The sequence below is a fragment of the Centroberyx gerrardi genome, chromosome 22 (assembly GCF_048128805.1).
Source record: "Centroberyx gerrardi isolate f3 chromosome 22, fCenGer3.hap1.cur.20231027, whole genome shotgun sequence".
Classification (NCBI taxonomy): Eukaryota; Metazoa; Chordata; class Actinopteri; order Beryciformes; family Berycidae; genus Centroberyx; species Centroberyx gerrardi.
In genome coordinates, this window is record NC_136018.1 from 14,315,632 (window position 1) to 14,336,308 (window position 20,677).

Genomic DNA, 20,677 nt, shown 5'->3' on the forward strand with positions numbered 1-20,677 from the left:
GAGAAACCACTGTGTGCATTTGCCAATGAATTTGCATGGAGCATTACGCCCAGCCTACTTTGGCACGGCAAGGGGGGGGGGAGAGAGGGAGAGAGGGGGGGGGCTAAAGGTGAAGAATATGTTCTCTTCAAGATGACAGTTATGCAAATAATAAATTACAGCTGCAGGCCCTGAGTGGATAAAAGTAGGGGCTGGATTGGCAGGAGGGGGGGACAGGATGGAGAGGAGGCGGCACTCTTCATTCCTTGTAGAAAAGGAGAGAGCGATGAAATGGGAGGGAGAGAGAGAAAGACTGCAACTACTGCCTTATAAGAATGTGTTTTCAGTAAATCTGCTTGGTTAAATAAAAATTGCATCTATCAAAAAACAATTGTTCAGACATTTTTGTTGTGTTCTGAAGTTCCTGACATAGGCCAACACAATATTTTTTTTTCACAAAAAGAAGTGTACTTTCTTACATTGTCTATTAATTATCATGTATATCCACACCAATATATGACTAAATGTGACTGGCCCTCAATACAAGTGGATAAGTAAAGCACTCTTGACAGTGTTACACTACTTTAGCTTACAGAACATTACTGTGCTGATGAAGAGTTTAAAGGGGGAGAAAGAGGAAGAATAATGAGGGCTTTAAGCTGAGCTAGTAGAGTTAATAAGCTCTATCCTCTCTCTCTTTCTCTCTCTCTCCCTCTCTCTCCTCCCCTTCCCGTAAAAACATGCTGAGAGAGGCTGTTTTGTGGTGGGGCCTCTGCAGTTAGCAGAGTAGCAATTAAGCGCTAGATCTGACTCTTTTAGCAATCAAAAACCCCAGCTTGACTCTGAACACACCCCTAACATTCATGTAGAGGTCACCCCTGAACAACAAAGCTTAAATGGTAACATATTCTTAATACAGAGAAGTGGTCATTAGGCTCCACTGCAAGCATAGCACAAACAGAAGTTGCAGTGTAGCTGGTTTTGATGTAAAAAAACAGGGTGACTGAGGTCTAATGCAGGCAGAAGCCATGCTGTTTTATGAGCATCACACTTAAAATGACCCGGGTCAGTGCAGAGATTGTATAGATCTGTGTGTATGTGGGCTGTGTTGCTTAGCATCACTCATCGCAAGTCAGAGTTCATGAAGTAGGCCTACTCCAGACAACTCACACACACGCTATAAGCCACCGGATGGTTTCCATTAATAAAACACACACACTCATTCCATAGAAGAAAACAGCCACAGCCTGTTCTGGCACCATGTTTTTGGACGCAGCTTCAAGGGCTAGGCACAGTACCCCTTCAGCACACTGAGAAATACAGTATAAAAACACACGCATAGTACTCACATACACACGCAGAGTTTCTCACACACACACACACACACACACAGAACAGAGGAATAACAACATTAAAGCCTAGCCACCATGTTCCGGTGGTTTTAGGTTTGGATCTGCAGTTCTGCCGCTTGCTTTGGAAACAGACGTGATCTGTGACTCACCCAAGTCACTTCTTATGAGTAAGAGCTGCCAGTTGACGCCATTTATGCACAAGCCTAAGCCCATAGAATGCTCACAGACACACACAAACACATAAACATAAACATTCAGAAATACAGATTCACACCCAAATGTGCATGCAGTGCACATGCAAGCTGGCATACAAGCACACACACTTAAGCAGAAATGCACATAAAAGTACACACACACACCCGTGTTGAAAAGTTAACAATCACCACAGTTGGGCTTGCAAGGGTCTTGGCAAGCGTTGAGTTGTTTTGATACATGAAGAATAAAACTTCACTGCTAATGCAAATCACCCACACATCAGGCATCTGGGTGTCTGGCACACACACATCTACAGACACAGGAATGGGATGGACACACACACACACACACACACTCCTTCAAACGCTGCCATGCCCCAGCCCTGAAGCGTATCAATTATTTGTCCACCTGGTGAGTTATCAGTGATGATGGTTGAATATTAGCCTGAATATGCAAATACTGTTCTTTATCAGGGGTGTTAGTCAACTCCCATAATCATCAACCACTAAATTAGCGCCAATATTGACAGTGCCTCCATGGGCCCGGCCTGACCCATTTACATATCCTGTAGAAATCAATATACTGGATTCCACTGCAATTCAATCAGGGCTGTCCAGATCTTACCCAGTATTCAAAACACTCAATTTCTCCACAAATAGATTTTCTGTTATGTTCTTCTGCTTCTTCCCAACAAGAGATGAATAGTGCTTTAATTACCTTTGTAAAAGCCCTACTTTGTGGTTACCGGTCTAACTGCCACCCATGGTCAATAGTTTCTTTTTGATGAATTAGGTCAAAGTTTACTATATTACTGATACCAAGTCAAATAATAGGTAATAATTTCCTAAAGGGATTTAGGATGAATTGAGAGGTAGTGGAACATGACGGCAGATCTGTACTTTTATTTCTAGATTTATTTGGGGTAAGTTGTAGGGAATGTCCCGTAAGATGGACTTTGGTTTGTTGTACTACCCAGACAATAGGCTACATCAAAGGCTCGGGATATAGGGGTCGGGATAGAGGGAGTGTGTGTGTGTGTTAGTCTGTTCAATGGCTTTGTTTTACTGCCTTCAGCACCTGTCGACACTTTGAGCCATGAACGGCAATTAAAACTCAGGATGTTTTTTTCCAACATCTACACAATGCATTCACATACAGTAAGAAGTCTCTTATTTGACCGAAGGGCATGCATTCAATGAAGAGTGTAGAGAAGTATATTTAAGTACACAACTGATCTCCATCATTTATTACGCCATGACACCAATTTCAAATATACATAATATGGGTACCATCCTCAATTCAGTGTATGATACAGTTATTTACCGTTTCTCTTAGAGCATATCCAAAAACAAAAAGGAAATGAATGAAAAATAAACAAAAAACCCGAGAACCAGATTACCCATTTTAGAAAAAAAACAAAAACAAACAGCAACAACCAAAAAAAACAAAAAAAACTGGTACAATTATCAGAGACACTGCAACACAGAGAGCCAAGACGCAACAGGTAGGGAGGGAATCATGATCAGTGTTCTCTTCAGCTTCACATTGCCAAAACGGATGAACAGAAAAATGCATCAACGGTAGTGATAATGTTCCTTTTTACGTATACGACTCTGAATTAAAAACAAAACAAAAAAAATACTATATTATAAAGAACAAAATAACAAAGTGAAGTGCAAATTTCTTTGGAGGTTGGAATAAAGTATGCTTTTTTTTTTTCTTCATTAAGACATAAATAAGTTATAAAATAGAAGCTATCAAAACAAAAACCCGAGACAGACTTTGACGAAATAAAGGCAAGACGATATTTGTTTTTTTTGTTTTTTTACTTCAAGTAGGCGATGCTTTCTGAGCCGTACAGACACACTGCACAGGGTCATTCTCCACACACTGCCCGCCATTTTGAGGCCCAAGCGTTCCACACGACTGCATTTCAACATGGAACCTCACTCTACGAATGGAAATGACTGCAATTGTCGTAGAACCTTTGGCTCCAAAATGGCGCCCGTTTAAAATTCTAAATGAAATCCAGTAGGCCGGACCGAGAGTTTCGTTTCCTCGAGACGAGTGAAGCTCCTCTGAAACAAGAAGTGCTGGGCTGAAAACTAAATTCAACGGTGTCGCCTTCAAGTTCAGAAACCGGGCTTTTTTCGTAAAATGTCTAGGAAAACCTTGTTATAACTGCGGGTGAATCTCAATACTGTTCCGTTTCTTCCTCTGTCTCCCCCTCTTGCACTTGAAATGACAATGTTAACAACACTGACGCATAAAAGCAAATCCCTGCTCCTTGACAACGCTTTCATCATGATTAAGAATTAAGGAGAGGAAACGAGCAGAGGAGAAAACCTCAGCCTTCACTGGGAAAAATATCCCGCTTCAACTGATAATCACAAAGAAGCCAGCCGCACCGGATATTTAAAGTCAAGTTACAACTTTCAGCGAGCCTTCATTCCTTGAATACAAATACCCAATGCACAGGTTTTCATGTGATTTTAAGTTGAAACGATTGCATTTCTATCCAATTTTTTTCCCCCCAGTGAGATGAGATGCTCCCCTATGACATGTGTGCCCCGGGGCGGTCCCAGACAGAGCAGAGGCTCATGGGACAGGTGCGGTGGGCGGTGGAATCTGGTGATCACTTCTTTCTCTGGAAGACGTTGGCCAGCATGGCGCCGGAGGTGGTCAGCTGACCCATCTTGCTCAGGAACTTGGTCTTGGCGTCCTCGCCCACCAAGCTGGACGCGATGGACACAGAGCTAGAGGGAATAACGGAAAAGCAGATCATACGGGTTTAGGTTCCAGAATTTCTCTGTAATTCTACAATCATGATGCAACAAGATTTAGAGCTTCTTTACTAATGTACATGGACTGGAAACACTACAATGAAAAAAAAAAACATACCAACAACCCTACACTAACTGTCGACCAGCATATGGCATTTGCCTTTTTTGTCAGTTTTTATGCGGGTAAGTCGCTCTACTTCAGAAGGGAAATGCTGTTTGCCAATACAGCCCCTCCTGATTTTTACAAGCCAACGGTTGATTCAGTTCCTCTTTTCAGTTAGCTGGGATTCAGACTCCAGTGCAGACACAGCACGCTGCCAAACTACTGTCCAGAGCCGCATTGCTCAACAGGAGGACAAACGATGTATCCCAACATTAACTCAGGTCTCATGTGAATGAATTTAGGGAGTCCAGGCTTCGGCCCTGTGGATCTTGTTGACTGGCTAAATTCTGGCTTTTATATCCAAGAAGATGATATATAGAGGATACTGTTACACCAAATCAACGAGGTTTCAACAGATACCAATGCTTCCTGATAAAACGTTCTGGTGTTAGCAGGAAACAAATACAATATTGTCCAGAAAGCAGTTGGGGTTTGGCTAATATTTAATTATAGGAAGTAAAAACGGAATCAACTGAGGCTTAAAAAAAAAAGCTGCATACCGTTCAAAAATCACAACTTTTTTTTTTTAAGACACAAGGCTGTGAAAATAAAGATCCAAGTTATCAATCGCAGGACCAGAGGTTGAAGAAAGAGTTGACAGACCAAAATGAAAGAGGGACAAAATAACTCGGCACGAGCACAGAGAGTCTAACCTCAGAGTTTAACTGAAGTTCTGGAGGAACGCACGCAAAACTGTGTTCATGTGTACGTACACACACACACACACACACACACACACACACACACAGACACACACAGACACACACAGACACAAACGCATAGACACAGACAAGCAGACACACTTCTCTTTTTAATGAGCCAGAAACACATGTTCACAAGATGGGGAAACATCTTTTAAAAGACACCCACAATATGGCTTGCGTCCCAACTCTCTTAATAATAACTTCACCAAAACCACCTCTCCTCCCCTCTCTCTCTCTCTCTCTCTCTCTCTCTCTCTCTCTCTCTGAAGATGCCCACATAACGGGTGTGGTTCCAACACTTAAATGGTTCCTCTCTTCCCTAACAGGCCCCTGGTCTTTCCCAAGAGACTAAACCGACACTACGGGCCCAGTCCCAACACTGTTTAGCGACTTCCTCTCCTCTCTCTATAGCATCCTTGTCGTCTGCTCTCTGTCTGTCCCCTCACACTCCTCCCTCTTACTTCTTTTTATCTCTCCTCATCACTATCACATTAATAGGAAACACGTGTCACTTGTTGAGTCATTGCTTCTAAAGAAATAAACCCAATATTTCACAAATCATTTAATTGGAAGTGTGACGAGGGTGTGTGTGTGTGTGTGTGTGTTCTTACCCTTGCGCATCTCCGATTCCTCTGTTTTCCACCTTGATTTCACACTCCTTGATCATAGAACTCAGAATGACCTGTGGAAAACATGAATCAGACAGGCTGGGTTGAAATATCACCTTTGGAAAATGGTCTTTGTCCAACACACCAATGTGAAATAGAACATGCAGACACACTGTTAATTAGTGAGTGTTTTTCGTGTTTTTTCCATAAATGTGGGCTTCATTTGGGGATTCATGTGAACATCAATGTACTTTTTTCTGAGTTGTGTAAAGCCGGAACCCAACTTTTGTGCATTCATGTGGTTTTTCTTCGGAAATTAAAACAAACACGGAGGTGATGAAGCATGGGATGCATGTCTGGCTGCTCATTTCCTTTCAAAACACATCTGAAGAGCTGTTACTAGCACCTGCGTGAGAATGAGGAGGAGCGAAGACGAGGTCATTTCTCACATTTTACGTAAGCAGTTACCTAGGTAACGGATGTTGTCTAGTGGGTCGGTACCCAAAAAGGTGGCGCAGGCTTATTTCTGGTGTGGCCCAACCCATCAGGACAAGGGAGTAGTTTTCATATGTATTAATGAGTGTGAGTCCCAGGGTGAGACTACATTTACATGGTATGCAGACTTTACACAGTGAGTGGATGCGTAGAGAGGAAAAGGAAATGAGGAGTCAGGTGATTTTTAGTCGCCATGGGAAAAAAGCTCACATGAAAATGGTTCCCATGAGATTCTGACACACAAATAGATACAGTAGAGGTGTGTGTGTATGAGTGTGTGTGTGTGTGTGAGAGAAAAAGAGAGAGATAAGAGAGTCAGACTGTCTGTCTTTACCATTACTGTGTGAGCATGTGTATGAGATCCCCTTTGAGTGAGAGACAGAATGAGAGACTGTCTGCCATTTCTGTGTATGTGGAGATACTCTGTGTGTGTGTATGTGTATGGGAGAGAGAGACAGAGAGACAGAGAGAGGGTCAGACTGTCGATAACATCAGTGTCTGAATATGTGTATGAAATCCCTGTGTGCGTGCGTGTGTGTGTGTGTGTGTCCCGACCTCATGCTCAGGGGAGAGCTGCTCCATGTCGGCCCGGAGACACCTGAGTCCAGGCAGGAAGTGGTTGACCATCAGCTCCTCAGAAATGACTGCACACAGGAGGTTAAGGAAAGGACCAACAAGGAAAACCTAACACAGAGTTTAAAATGCCATTCGGTGGCAAAAAGTTAGCTAGTTTCAGGTAAGGCTCCAGTGACTGAAAAGCATGAAATTCACTTTCAAATACATTTCTTTGACTGTCTAAGCATTCTGGCACTCATTGTATTTCTATGTGACAAACCCCACCCATCTGGCACCGAAGTAGGCTAAAACAAACCGTAAAGTTTTTTTTTGCAAAATACTATATGGCCCCGGATTGGTGTGTGCATGTGTTCTGCCACCTGTCACAGCCAGTGGAGCTATATGGGGCGGCATGGTGAACAAATGCATATTTTTAGGGATGTGAATGTAAAATTTCACAGCTTGTCACGCTGATTAAAAGAGAAGGGAGTGCAGTGGGAGGTAAAGCCGCTGAGGTTAGGGCCATACCTCCTGGACACTACTGCACTGCGAAATCACAGCCTGACAAAGACCCGCAGGGCCCCGACCTCAGACCAGCTGTCTGCTACGTGTGTGTGTGTGTGTGTGTTGGGGCGGGGGGGGGCTGAAAGGGGGGAGGGGGTGCTGAAAGAGGAGAAAGAGACAGGGTGAGAGAGAAGGGAAAGGAATAGTGTGGAGAGAGGAGAAAGAGTCACAGAAGGAGAGAGAGACAGAGATAGAGGGGAGGTAGAGAGAGAGAGCAAGAGAGTGAGTGAGAGAGAGAGAGAGAACACGTGTATGCATACAGACCCAAGACCTATGCTGGGAACTGTAACCATGGATTGGATTCGATGTTCACTTTTTTTTCTTCCTCTCTCTCTCTCTCTCTCTCTCTCTCTCTCTCATCCTTTCCTTTGCTCAACCAACCCTGTAATTACCTCTAGCCCCAAAATGGAGGCAGCTTATTTTCCCTTTCTCCTCCTGCCAACAGGACAGGCAAACACTGCCAACACACACACACACACACACACACACACACACACACAGGGACCAAAGCCCTGTTGATATGTGTCATGCAGATACACAGGCGCATGCACAAACACACACTCACACGCACAGCGGAGCCGCAACCACCGGGCTTTCGGACACATCTGACCAGCGTAGCTTGACCTGAAGGCTGTTATTCTAAAGGCCTCCCCTCTGACTCACTGGAGGACAGCTATGAAAACCCTCCGCTGAGCCCCAGCCAACCTCCAGATATACTTCTAGTAAATCCTCTCTGGAAATACATAGTTACAGTAGATGCATGAGTGAGCCAGGCCTCTCGGGAAACGTGGACTAACACATTTTTCCCCCCAAAGTTCCACAAGTTTATCAAACTGCCATCACACATTACATAAGTGGTATTAGGACTCTGGAAATTAAGGTCTTCCTAAAATAATAATAAAAAAAAAAGATCCAGATTGGTCCCAATTCACACCTAAAAAAACTGGTAAAACTGGTAAAACTGGTAAAGCATGCAATGTCTTCTTTTAGGCTTTTTTATGCCAAGAATATATGAGCCTGGCACAAAAATAAAGTACCTTCATCAGATTTACTGACAATCTAACTGACTAAACACATACGCAAATAGGTAACCAAATAAATAAAACAACAAATGAGGAAGTGCTTCCCTACATTGTGACTCATGAGAGTTGATCTGTTGTCTTCAGTGGGTAGAAATGATGCATCAACCAACTATCCAATGAAAAAGTAGTTACATTTCCTCCTGACCAAAGATACCAAATGCAGAAGACAGCGTGTTCAACTCCAGATGGTAATTTGTCAGTATGGAATGAAATGAATGTGGTTATATTCTCGGTATAATACCACTGCATACTGTAAGCAGGGTTCCCATACTTATTTTACAATTAAATTCAAAAACTTTTCCACAACTTCATACCACATTTTATGACTGCATTACTGCGGTGTAAAGCAACATTTAAAAATGCTATGACACTGAAAATTTGTTTTGTTTGTAGGGCTGAAACGATTCCTCGAGAAACTCGAGTAACTCGATTACTAAAAATCATCGATGCAAATTCTTTGCATCGAAGCTTCGTGTAATCCATATAACTATATACACACTCAGTGTTTCGCACGGATGATTATTACTGTTGCACAACGCGCTGGAGAAAGAGAAAATAGCGAGGGGCGAAGAGAAGAGACAGGCCAGAGAAAACGACAGAAAGTGTCCAAAGTTTCGGGTCCAGTGTTGCCAACTTGGCGACTTTGTCGCTAGACTTAGCGACTTTTCAGACCCCCCTGGCGACTTTATTTCTCAAAAGCGACTAGCGACAAATCTGGCGACTTTTTCTGACCATGGGAAGCAATGTTAATGTGTTGAATCCCAAAGCATTTGGCAATAAATTGGTTCGGCTGATGCTGGTTTTCTCTACTTGCTTGTCTAATCCAGAGGGGTCTGACGGTCACAGCGCTTCCCACACACAGCGTAGCTCCCTCCCTCCGCTGAGAGCAGGGACTGTAGGATAGGGTCCACTTGTAATTGCTACCGGCGTACGCCGAAACTGGCCCGGGTGGGCGGAGTCAGCACTTAATATTAAAACGGGATGAGATGAAAGCTAGTAAAGAATGCACGTTAATTATGGCTATATGTAATGGCTAGTTAAGAACGTAAATCAATATGGTGGCTAGTTATGATGTCCCTAAGTTAGCTAAGTTTTGCTCAAGAAAATAACCACAGAAAATAAAATGCTGCAGTCAATTTGTAAAAGCCTGAGCTTCATTCATGTTATTATTATGATAGTCACACACACATACACACACACACACACACACACACACACACACACACCTACTCCCCTCACAGTGATGCATAAAATACCCCAGAAAGCAAAATATCAGGTGGTGTAAGTAGCAATTGGAGCCTAAAATGCACCAGTCCAATACAGCAGGTATATTCAGTTTAGTTTGATTGCAGTGAGTAGGGTCAGCAGGTGTAGGGCAACCCTTCAACATAGCAAATAAATGTACATTAGCCAGTCTTATGAACTTGTATGATATTTAGGCCTAGTAATAAATATCAATAATAATAATTATTTCACCTCGTTTTCAGTAAATCACAGTGTCGTATGGACAGCTTCGTGCGGACAGCTTTTCTCTTTTGTATATTTACTATTGCTCTTTAATAAAGCAAAAGTATTTCTTATCCGATTACTCGATTAATCGATGGAATAATCGGTAGAATACTCGATTACTAAAATAATCGATAGCTGCAGCCCTATTTGTTTGTGACACAGCAACCGCTTTGCAGACTGCATTTTAGCCTACTCATTTCTGATGATAAACGTTTCACACTTGATGATAAACTTAGTATTATTATTTCGAATTGCATTACTTTTCCAAAGGTTTTATTTTATTTAACAATTTTCCAGTGCTGGAAAACAAATTTTCAAATTTCATAACTTTTCCTGGATTTGGGAACCATGTGTTAGTAAGCCTTCAGAGAGTATGACTGTCTCCTCAGTGTCAGCCTGCTGACCATGACCTCTGACCTCTGACCTCTGACCTCTGACCTGCAGAAGGATACAGCAGCAGGAGAGGGCGCTGTAGGCCTCAAACAGCTGGGTGGCGATGTCGATCCTCTTGCTCTCCACCGCCTGGCTGTTGTTACCCAGCGCTAGCTTGTGAAGGTGGGGCAGCACGACTGGAGGAACGAAAAACAACGACAACAAGTTTGTAATACTGAATTTCTGGATGTGTCTGTGTGAGTAAGTGAAAGACAGAGTGAGTGGAAAAGAGAGAGATCTTAAGCATGCGTCAATGTGTTTTTTTGTGTATGTTCTTTTGTGTGTGTGTGTTTTACGTCTCTGTTCTGGTCTTTTACTCACACTCGTCTCTGAAGCGTGGTTCAGCGTTGGGTCCGACCCGTCCGAAGGTCCTGATGATCTCCATGTGTAAAGAGTGCTGATCTTGGTACTGAGGGTCTTCCAGGAACGATGCCAGCTGCATCTTCACACGCTCCAGCAGCTACACACACACACACACACACAGTGTAAGTGTGTGCACGTTAAGTATACAGTACAGTACATTCCTAATGTGTGAGTTTGACATTTAGCTTCCTACCTCTTTTTGTGTGACAGTCTCCATGATGGTACCAAAGGCAGGAATAGTGGATATCCTCACTGAGCTGAAGACAACAGGAGAGCAAGACAGTGTTCTGACCACTCAGAGTCAAGTCACCACTCTTCTAGGTATCTCTATGTTCTGCAGTCACTGTCTTTCACCAAGCATCAATCAGACTTGGATCGAATACTATCTGCAAATAGTCAGAGTTTATCTTAACTTGTTTGAAACACCAGATGGATGGGGTTTACGGCATTAGGATAATTCAGATGGTAAGTCGTCAATACGGGTGCACCGATCAGGTTCACCGTTCACCGATCAAGCATTAATACTAAAATTCCAATATAGCACTGTGTTTAACAGATTGTTCTTATGGCTGCATGACATATCTGGCCTATCCATGTGTAAATAAATCACAGGCTTTATCCAAACATAGTAATTACATGTTAGCGTGTGCCTGATGACCGAGGTGCTTACTCACCTATTGCTACTGGTAGCGCATAAAACATTTTTCATTCCGACAGCACAGGCTCTGCCTTCCACAATTATATTCAACTGGTTCTGATCTACGATCATAGACTGTAAAATTCAAAACACAATGTCCTGAATGAACTACCAATGCCAGATGGACGACATTCCTACGCTACTAATGTTCTGCTGACTGACACAAATTGGCTCATACTTTTTACAGCATACGCTCAATGACTTTCCTGATTCAGCAAATGAAACTCTTCTTCTTCTTTGTTGAAACAGTGATTGGCCGATCACCAATGACACCAATGATCTATTTAGAATGTTTATCGGCAATAATGATCGGTGGTCAATCTATCAGTGCACCCTTAGTCGTCACTGACAGAAAAGTACACTAGACTGACTGAATAATATAATGTAATACCTTCCTGTACTTCTATACTGGTAGGCATTGTATTGATCTATATTTTAAACCCCACCCATTTGGTGCTATGAGCAGATTAAACAGAATTAATACCCAGATCTGCAATGAATATGTTAGATACTGTATCAATAATCACTGCCAATCACTTACTAGTTCATAACTTAAAGTAATCAACAACTTTTGTATAACTTTTGACCAACAGCTAAGAATCCTCAATCACAACTATTTTTGAATAGGGATAATCCAATTCCAACATCTGTTGTTCTTGGTGACAAACTGAGCTGAGTCATAAATAATAAATAATCACAATAATACAGAATACAAACGTCTGACATTAATCAATGATTGAAATGCACTGTGTGGTAAGCAAGGTTAATGGGCGATGTTAGGTAATCATTCCACTGTCAGTAGGGACAGAAAATCAATACATGAGCTCAAGTACGACCAAGAGATACACATGGGCCATCTCCGTACTTGTGGGGTAAAGAAAACTCACCAGCAATGCTACCAGCTCCTCTTTATGCCTGTTAGCATTACAAAGTTTTTAATTATAACTCTTTTACAGTCTGCTGATAGCAGAGACAGCCAGAAGTTTACATTTGGTTCATCAAAGTATCTAAAAATATATGGTTTGAATTTGAATCTACAAGTTGGGGACAAGTTGTGTGTGTATCTACAGAGAGGAGGAGATGGAAAAGGGCTGCATTCCAACAGTGTCAACAACAATGACTTCCTCACTTTGTCTCCTTTCCTACATTCACACACTGATATGACAACATCGAGGAAGGTCTAACCAAGAACATGAAGGCTGGATGTACATTAGCTGCTCAAAATTGTTTTTTTTTTCACTTGTGGTACATCTGATCTTTTAATTACTGTCAAAGCACGGCTAGGAAATCCGACTGTCCCCTGTTTAGACAGCAATGGAAAGAACAAATCTGCACCACAGGGACAAACAAAGAGCAGATGTGAACCAGTAGAATCGATCCAATTTAATATGCTAAGCCAATCAATGTGGCTCCGGACCAGTGGAGGATGAGGAGAGGCTACAGGGAGCGAGGCAAATCACTTTAGGCCTGTATTTCTCCTTCCACTAGATTGTTGTGGTGGTGAGAGGAGCTGCCACGTCAACCGAATACAAATTCCAGTTGCTTTGGAGGCTTTTAGTGTCACATGGTCTTTTTCAAGCGCCTTTCCAACTCAGCGAGACCAATTTCTATGGGAAACACTGCTTCACACTGTAAGGATGCAGCCCACATCATGAGAATGTTTACAGAGAGGTTTTCTTGTGTCGATTGACTCACAATTCTGGCCCACTGCACAGTGTTATAAGGGCCGGGGCCGCCCGGCGATCTACTAACGCTTCACTCATGCCTCGGAGAATCAACTGCAAACCCACCACACAGCAGGACGAGAGAGAGAGAGAGAGAGAGAGAGAGAGAGAGATAGAGAAAAGTAGAGAGAGGTAAAGAGAGAGAGAGACGGGGAAGAGAAGATAGGGAGGGAGGGAGAGAGAGAGAGAGAGAGAGAGAGAGAGAGAGAGAGAGAGAGAGAGAGAGAGAGAGAGAGAGAGAAAAGAGGAGAAAGACGGGGTGAAGATAACCAACCAACAGCTAACAGGTTGGTCAGGAGGAGGGGCCCTGCTTAAAAGTAGTGGGGTGGGAGGAGGAGGAGGAGGAGGAGGAGGGGTTACAGATGAACATGCTGGGATTGCGCTATTGCCGCATGCAGACAGCTGGATGCATGAGTCTGAGGCTGAGGACGCAACGAGAGCGAGTGTTGGTTAGTGTCGCAGACTGACGACGCACACATGCACGGTGTTAGTAGTGACAGTGGTTATGGCAATGGACCGCCCACGACAAAGCCTCAGCCTAAGCAGGAGCAAACCCCACGCAGACACTGATAATCTGTTTCTAAGAATCTCCCTCCATGACAATCCTGCCAATTGGACGCTATTGTGATGAAGGCAAGAAATAAAGGAGGAATGGGAATCTCCAGAAATGAGTGAGAGAACCCAAAGAAGTTCTGAAATGAACTTATCTCAGACAGATTACAACATTTTTTCCACATTAACCCTTTCTGCTGTGAATACATCATCTACAGCAGCAATCAACATCAATTTTGATAATTCAGCGATCAATGATGATATTAAGAGTTATCTTGATTTGTGCTGAGTTTGCTCCTGGCAGGCACAGGCTTGTGTCAGCGTGGCGGTTCTCTAAGTCAAGCAGCAGAGAGAAGGGGGGAGAGAGACGCGGCGCGGTGGTTTATTGTCATCGTTGTTGTTGTTGTTGTTGTTGTTGTTCCACTTACATTTCAGGGTCGGAGGACAGTGTGATGAGAGCCGGCACCACTCTCTGAGCTACCAGCGTCTCATTCACCCCCTTCACCAGCAGCTGATCGGATTGGACAGAGCCAGCCGTGATGTCACAGAGGTGGGCGGGGCATTGGGACAAGAGCGAGCAACACCGCCGATAGATAAAGAGAGAAAAGAAAGAAAAAAGAAAAAAAAAAACAGAAAGGGGAGGGAAAAAGGAAAACAAATACAAAAAAAGATAGGAAGAAAGTGATATACAATGACAAGAACTGTAGCTGCAAGGCACGGAACGGCACTGCATGTAACAAGCAGGGGTGTATACACACACACGCATACACGCATACACACACACACACGCATACGCACACACACGCATACGCACACACACACACACACACACACACAGACACATATTGTATACACACACGCTCGGGAAATGGCCAGCATAGCCAACTGCACAAATACTGTTACAAGGTGAGCATAAGGCTGTAGGCCCTTTCCACAGACTCTAGGTCAGATTTTTACTTCATCCACCTTATGTTGATAATACAGCTGATGGTATGCTAATCTGATCTGGGATCTGTGGTAGGGGACCAACTTTCAACCCATAGTTTTGACAATGGTGGACGGCTATACCACTATGGAATGGTGACAGGGAAGTGTTGGGAAAGGGGAAGTACTTCACAATAAAGGGATGGAGGGAAACATGAATGTAGCCTCCCACTCCTCCTCACCCCCAGTATAGGTCAACATGGGCCCGGTTCCACTCCTATCCCTAGATCCTTATCCCAAAACATCTATTCTTTCAGAGTGCATAGATCTCAAAAGGACAAGGAGATGTGATTTAATATGGCAGATTCCCATCACTGAGGCCAGGAGTTCTGCCTTGGGAACCTGGCTTGTTAAACAGGGGTGTGATCAGGGGCATAAAAAAGCAAGGGAATCAGTCATCTCCCATTAAAAACTGCTAGGAGTTATATTTCCAAAATACCAGAAATACTGAAAAACGTTGAAAAAAATCTATATTTAAAACATAAAATAAACTCCCTCCTGTCATGAGAACACTGAAAAGAAACAGGCCTGCGACCCATTGTGGCTCCTGAACTATACTTTCAAAACACTGACCTGAACCTTTCTGTTACATACAGCAGGTATTTATGTAGTCAGTTCATATTAACAAGAGTGATCAGTGCATATTGAACATTAAATTCTAGGAGGGTCTAGTGACAGAACTGGAACCAGGGCACAGATAAGGGCTGGGTTACAGGGGTCTTTCATCACACTTATAGCACAATAGCTAAATATCAAATGTATGTTAAACAGCAGCAATAGCAAACAGAGCTAGCGCATATAGATAGGCAAACATGGAGTCGTATATACAGTATGTATATTCTAGGGCTGCACAATCATATTCACAACTTTAGTTTCCACAATTAATAACACATATGTCATTTAATTTAGAATGTCCACTGTAGATAAAAATAATAAAGATGCTGATATAAGATGCCCAAAAAAATAATTACAAATAATCATGATTACATTATATAGCCAAATAATCAGGATTATCATTTTAGCCATAACTGTGCAGCCTTAATATATTCTACTGGCATACACTTTTCTTGTGAGAGAATGTCTCAAGAAAAAAGATCAAATGTATCTATGAATGAATTTATCAGTACTGCAAACTGAGAAACATTTTAGGTAACATTCTATGTCAGTAGTACACAATATGAGCGAAAGACTTCTGATCAATGAGTATCTGTAAGTGTGTGTGTGTGTGTGTGTGTCGTACCTCAAACATCCGTGCAGCAGTACAGCGGACCAGTGCGGAGGTGTGCACCACCCCGTACCACAGAACAGTCAGCAACAGCTCATGATACACTGGGTTGGCCCTGAAAAGAAAGCAACACAGAAATACCGTGTAATATTGTGACTACGACCTACGACTGACTTTCAAAATGCAATTAAAATTTTTGATAGATGCAGTGGTCGCACTACTTTACTTGAATATTGTGAAAATCAATTAGGTATTCGGAATGGTATGCGTTCTACAACATAACTCGTATTTTTCTACTGGATTTGTTTTCTGGTGTCATAAGTGTGGGTATCGACTGCCACTGGCCACAAACTAGTGTGTGTGTGTGTGTGTGAGTGTGTTTCTCACCCCAGCTCTACAAAGGAGGCCTTAAGGCTGTCTAGAGGTGCATGGGACAGAGACAGGGTCGTCATAACGTCCTCTAGGAAACCCACCAACAACTTGCGATCCTCCTCCTGTGCACGAGTGACAATGTTAGTGTATATGTCAGTCACCATGTTAGCATCAAATACATTCTTACAATTACAAACTAGGCATTTAGCTCGCTCCCTATCCGGAGCAACTCATATTTAGTGCAAATACTTTAAAAAAAAAGGATGAGTCAGTGAGTGTATTTTGGGACAATAGATCTTGTGCTACTTTCAATGCGTGTTGAAATGTGTTGCTATAAACATCTTGTTGACACATATTGTGTCGAAAGGTAACACATGATATGCGCTGTCCCATACTCTGATAAATCATTTTTGTTTGTTGTATTTTTTTTGGTTTTGTTTTGTGAATGACACATTATTTCATGCACCCAAGATCAAAAGAATAACATGCGGCTTCTGTTTTAGGGTAGATTTTACCTTGTGACATAAACAGAACATTAATGTGGTACACACAACATAACACACAACAGAGTGTGAGGGGGGATTCTTGAATATGGATTCGAATAGCTCAAATGATGGATTGATGTATCTTGATTTATCTTGCAAGTGTCACAAGGTAACACATCACTCATAAGACAAATCAAGTGCTCTCCTCATGATGCACTGAACTTCTATTTTGCTGTGGTCTGCTATTCAGTTACCTGGTTATAACATGTCAGCACGCCAGTAGCATAGATAGGGACTGTGGCCTTGGTAAGAATACCATTCCCTGCTGTAGCATCTGACAGAGGAGGAAAAACAAACAGACAAACGTAGATCAAACAAGAATAAATGTTACACCAAAAACACTATTGCAGCCATTTCTCAAGTTGTTTTTGCACTGTTTTATATCATCAATCTGTGATGTTCAGCGCATTCCAGGAGTTAGTTTGTGATGAAGGGTTGTCATTTACCTTTCTGCTGTACCCATTTTCCCTCAACCTGCCTCATCTACTTCTACTTCAGTTAGTGACTTCCTACATTTCCCAGAATGCCTTTCGACAACCTCCAGAGAAGGGGTGTGAACTTGTTGCTTTCAATCAAAGGTGGGCACATACATGTAGCTAGCTGGCCAAATAGTTTGAGAACATTGGGGCGTGTCTATGATCACGGCTGCGCCTCTTACTCAAAACACAAAGGGGCTCATTCATAAAACTTACCGGCAGGTGTAGCGTGACGTTAGGGGCAGATACTGTCACGGTAGGGTGTTTTCTCATTCATAAATGTGAGATACTGGGATGTTATTAGCGTTACCGTTTTCCCCGTACTTCCACCCCTTTTGTTCATTTACATATTGTAAAAGAGATTCATAAAAGCATAAGTTATAAGTGTTTTGGGTGGATTTTTCCTTTACCTGCGAAACCATTTAAGCCAGTTCCACGACATGATGAAGTCTACCCTAGTGTGCCGTGCATTTTATAATATGGCTGAGTCTGTATAGGCTACAACATATGTGTTTTTAGAAAAACCAACTGAAAACTATATGATATGATATGGAATATGATAAATGAGTGGTAGAATAAACCAGGATCTAAATTAGGATGATGACAATGTAAAGTCATCATGAGCTACAGACTGGGCTTAGATATTCCCCAAAACACATTTCATAAACGGCCACAATACCAAAGCTAAATCACTTGGCAGCCGATTGAGACCAAGCGCCTCTTATAACTACAGAAACATGTCCGGAATGAGAGAAGAAGAGGGCAACACCCATATCTGACTCCAAATAGCTTGTTTACACCAACATTGTGTGTGTCTAAGCTGAGAAACTCTTGCAACATGTGTGTGCGTGTGTGTGTGTGTCTAAGTTCCACTTACCAACATTCTCTTCAGAGAGTCGGAGAATCTCTTGGAACTGTGGTTTAACCTGAGGAAGTACAAGCCAGAGGAAAGATAAACAAAAAAAACATGATTACCTTTGTTAAGTAACAACCATTTAGAGTATTCAATTCCTCAGACTAGCTGTTTTTTTGACAGATATCTTTCAGAGGTCAGAGAACGGCGAAGTGGTTAAGATCGCCGCCCTTGGACTCACAATGAACCTATGATGGATTCCATCTCTGCCTCAGTTCACTGGCAGCTCTTCCCTTCACTCTATTCTTTATGACTACTGCTGTTTAAAATATGCACAGATAATACAAACAATAAAAATTGAAGTGACCAAAAAAAAAAATCTACTTAAAGATGAATAAATAGCATGAGTTATTCCTGAGAATATTTTTTACACATGCCAGAGTGTGTTTAGATGAGTCACACGACTTTACCTTAGTGTTGGTGAAGATCTTGCCGAAGGTGCGACAGAACCTCCAGAAGAAGCGAGAGAACTCGTGGACGCAGGTTGATGAGGTCACATTGATGCGACCCACTATCTCTATCAGCTGGGGAAGTCTGGAGACAGAGCAGACAGGGGGAAATCAGTGTGTGTGTGTGTGTGTGTGTGAAAATGCATTTATGCTGCGTTGCATAAAGCTACTGTGTAGATCCTATGTACTGAATACAGTACATGTTTATAGTACTTCAAAGTAGCATTCCCATGTGTTTTATACATCTGTGTGTGTGTGTTTGAGTGCATGTGTTCAAGCTAGTGTGTGCTGAAATACTCCCACTTACATGTATTTGCAGTGTGAATGCATGAGTGTGTATGTTTACATCCTTGTATTTGTGAAATTGCGTGTACTGAACTATCGGGATGCGTTTGCAGTGTGCATGCATGTGTGGTTATGGTTTTACGTGTATGCTTTGATGTCTGTAAGTGTGTGTTTTAGTGCATGTCTCACAGCTGGTTGACCACCCATAGCAGGCTGTCCCAGCCGGTGGTTCCCTCATGCTCTAGCTGGTGGTCGTAGAGTAGTAGCAGGGCGCTCAGCATCTCCCTGCTGCCTATGATGGTCGCCACGTCCTGGAGGGGAGAGGCTGGCCTGGGGAACCGGGTCACTGAAGGGCCAGAGAGACAGCACCAAGATGGAAGCTTAGGAGTGGTACTGCTTGAAGAATTAAAACTACTGAGTCACCCTAAACCTGAAGTCCAGACTTAATCGGATCCCCTAAATGAGTTTAGCTTTCCCTCTGAACCATGCAAGCCTCCACACTATTTTCTATCCCTAGTACATCCCCTGTCAGCTTGGCTTGGCTGATAAAGCATGCATTATTTTAGTGTGTGTGTCTGTAGTCGCCCTACCCTCTATAGCAGGTATCTCTCCATGGAGCATGGCTCTGCTGGTGAAGGGTGCGTTCTGCAGCACCACGGCGAACAGAGGCGGGATGAGAGACTGCAGTGCCGACAGGAACATGTGTAGCTTGTGTTCGTCCAGACTGTGTTCTCCCTGCTGCAGAAGGAGGGAGGGATGGAGGGAGGAACGGGGGGAGAGTTTGAGAGCGTAAGGGAGGTAGTGCAATTCAATGTGTGCATGGTGCCTAGCTCTGTAGCCTGGCAATGAAGGCACACACATATGCATGCATACAGAGGATATCAAAAGTCTACACAACCTTTCAAATTTCCTTACAATGCGTGTCTGCACAACTAGACCGTTTCTCTGCATATATTTATGCCTTTCTGGAGACTTGTTAATGTGAATACAAACACATTTCTGCACATCTCCATATATATGTTGTCGTTTCACATTTTCCAATTCGTCTCATTTGTTGTACATTGTTTGCTGTATCCTGTTACTATATGCTGCTGCAACAGCCATCATATCTTACATCTTATCTTACTTCTGACAATGTATTAAAAATGGAAAACTAAACAGATTGGCTGCGTAAGTGTGCGCACCCTTCTATGAATATGGCTTTTGACTGAATAACAGCAGTAGGTTTATTTGGATAATTCTCTACTAACTAAATTTTCTCCCATTATTCTTTGCAGAAGAGTTCATGCTCACTCCAGCTGCAAGGTGACCTCCTGTGTGCCCTCCTCTTTAACCCAGTCAATAGGTTTTCTATAGGACCAAGGTTTGGGCTCTGGCTGGGCCATTCCACGAATACTGAACTTCTTCATTTACTCTGAGAAGTTTCTGCATTCGCACTAGCAGGGATTCTGACAGGGAAGGCTCGCCCACACACACATAGACACAGACACTTACCGTAAGCAGTTTCTCTATACGTGCCAGTAGGGAGGGGAAGAGTGCAGTCTGCAGGGTGCCCAGCTCTGTGGTCCAGGCAGCGAAGGCAGGGATGAAGACCTGGTGGATGGCACTGACCACCCGCTCCGACGGGTCCCCCAGCGACAGCAGCATCAGCTCAAAGCCCTGGAGGAGGGA

The 20,677-nt window shown here is 42.9% G+C and overlaps 1 protein-coding gene across 2 annotated transcripts in view; it reads right to left on the reverse strand.

The window, feature by feature from the left end:
• Nucleotides 1-2,749: 2,749 nt before the first annotated feature.
• Nucleotides 2,750-20,677, reverse strand: part of relch (RAB11 binding and LisH domain, coiled-coil and HEAT repeat containing) — a 43,531-nt gene continuing 25,603 nt past the window's right edge. Inside the window, exons 16-30 of one of the 2 annotated variants that reach the window (XM_071905267.2) lie at nucleotides 20,501-20,665; nucleotides 19,597-19,744; nucleotides 19,196-19,352; nucleotides 18,683-18,806; nucleotides 18,237-18,285; nucleotides 17,078-17,157; nucleotides 16,354-16,460; nucleotides 15,982-16,081; nucleotides 13,177-13,259; nucleotides 10,978-11,041; nucleotides 10,743-10,881; nucleotides 10,442-10,558; nucleotides 6,835-6,923; nucleotides 5,788-5,858; nucleotides 2,750-4,282 (exon numbers count right to left, since the gene is read on the reverse strand). In XM_071905267.2, the coding sequence (XP_071761368.1) occupies nucleotides 4,162-4,282; nucleotides 5,788-5,858; nucleotides 6,835-6,923; nucleotides 10,442-10,558; nucleotides 10,743-10,881; nucleotides 10,978-11,041; nucleotides 13,177-13,259; nucleotides 15,982-16,081; nucleotides 16,354-16,460; nucleotides 17,078-17,157; nucleotides 18,237-18,285; nucleotides 18,683-18,806; nucleotides 19,196-19,352; nucleotides 19,597-19,744; nucleotides 20,501-20,665 (1,614 nt within the window). In that variant the 3' untranslated portion in view covers nucleotides 2,750-4,161. Of the gene's footprint in view, nucleotides 4,283-5,787; nucleotides 5,859-6,834; nucleotides 6,924-10,441; nucleotides 10,559-10,742; nucleotides 10,882-10,977; nucleotides 11,042-13,176; nucleotides 13,260-14,185; nucleotides 14,269-15,981; nucleotides 16,082-16,353; nucleotides 16,461-17,077; nucleotides 17,158-18,236; nucleotides 18,286-18,682; nucleotides 18,807-19,195; nucleotides 19,353-19,596; nucleotides 19,745-20,500; nucleotides 20,666-20,677 lie in introns of both variants that reach the window. The other variant, XM_071905266.2, reaches the window with a different exon arrangement.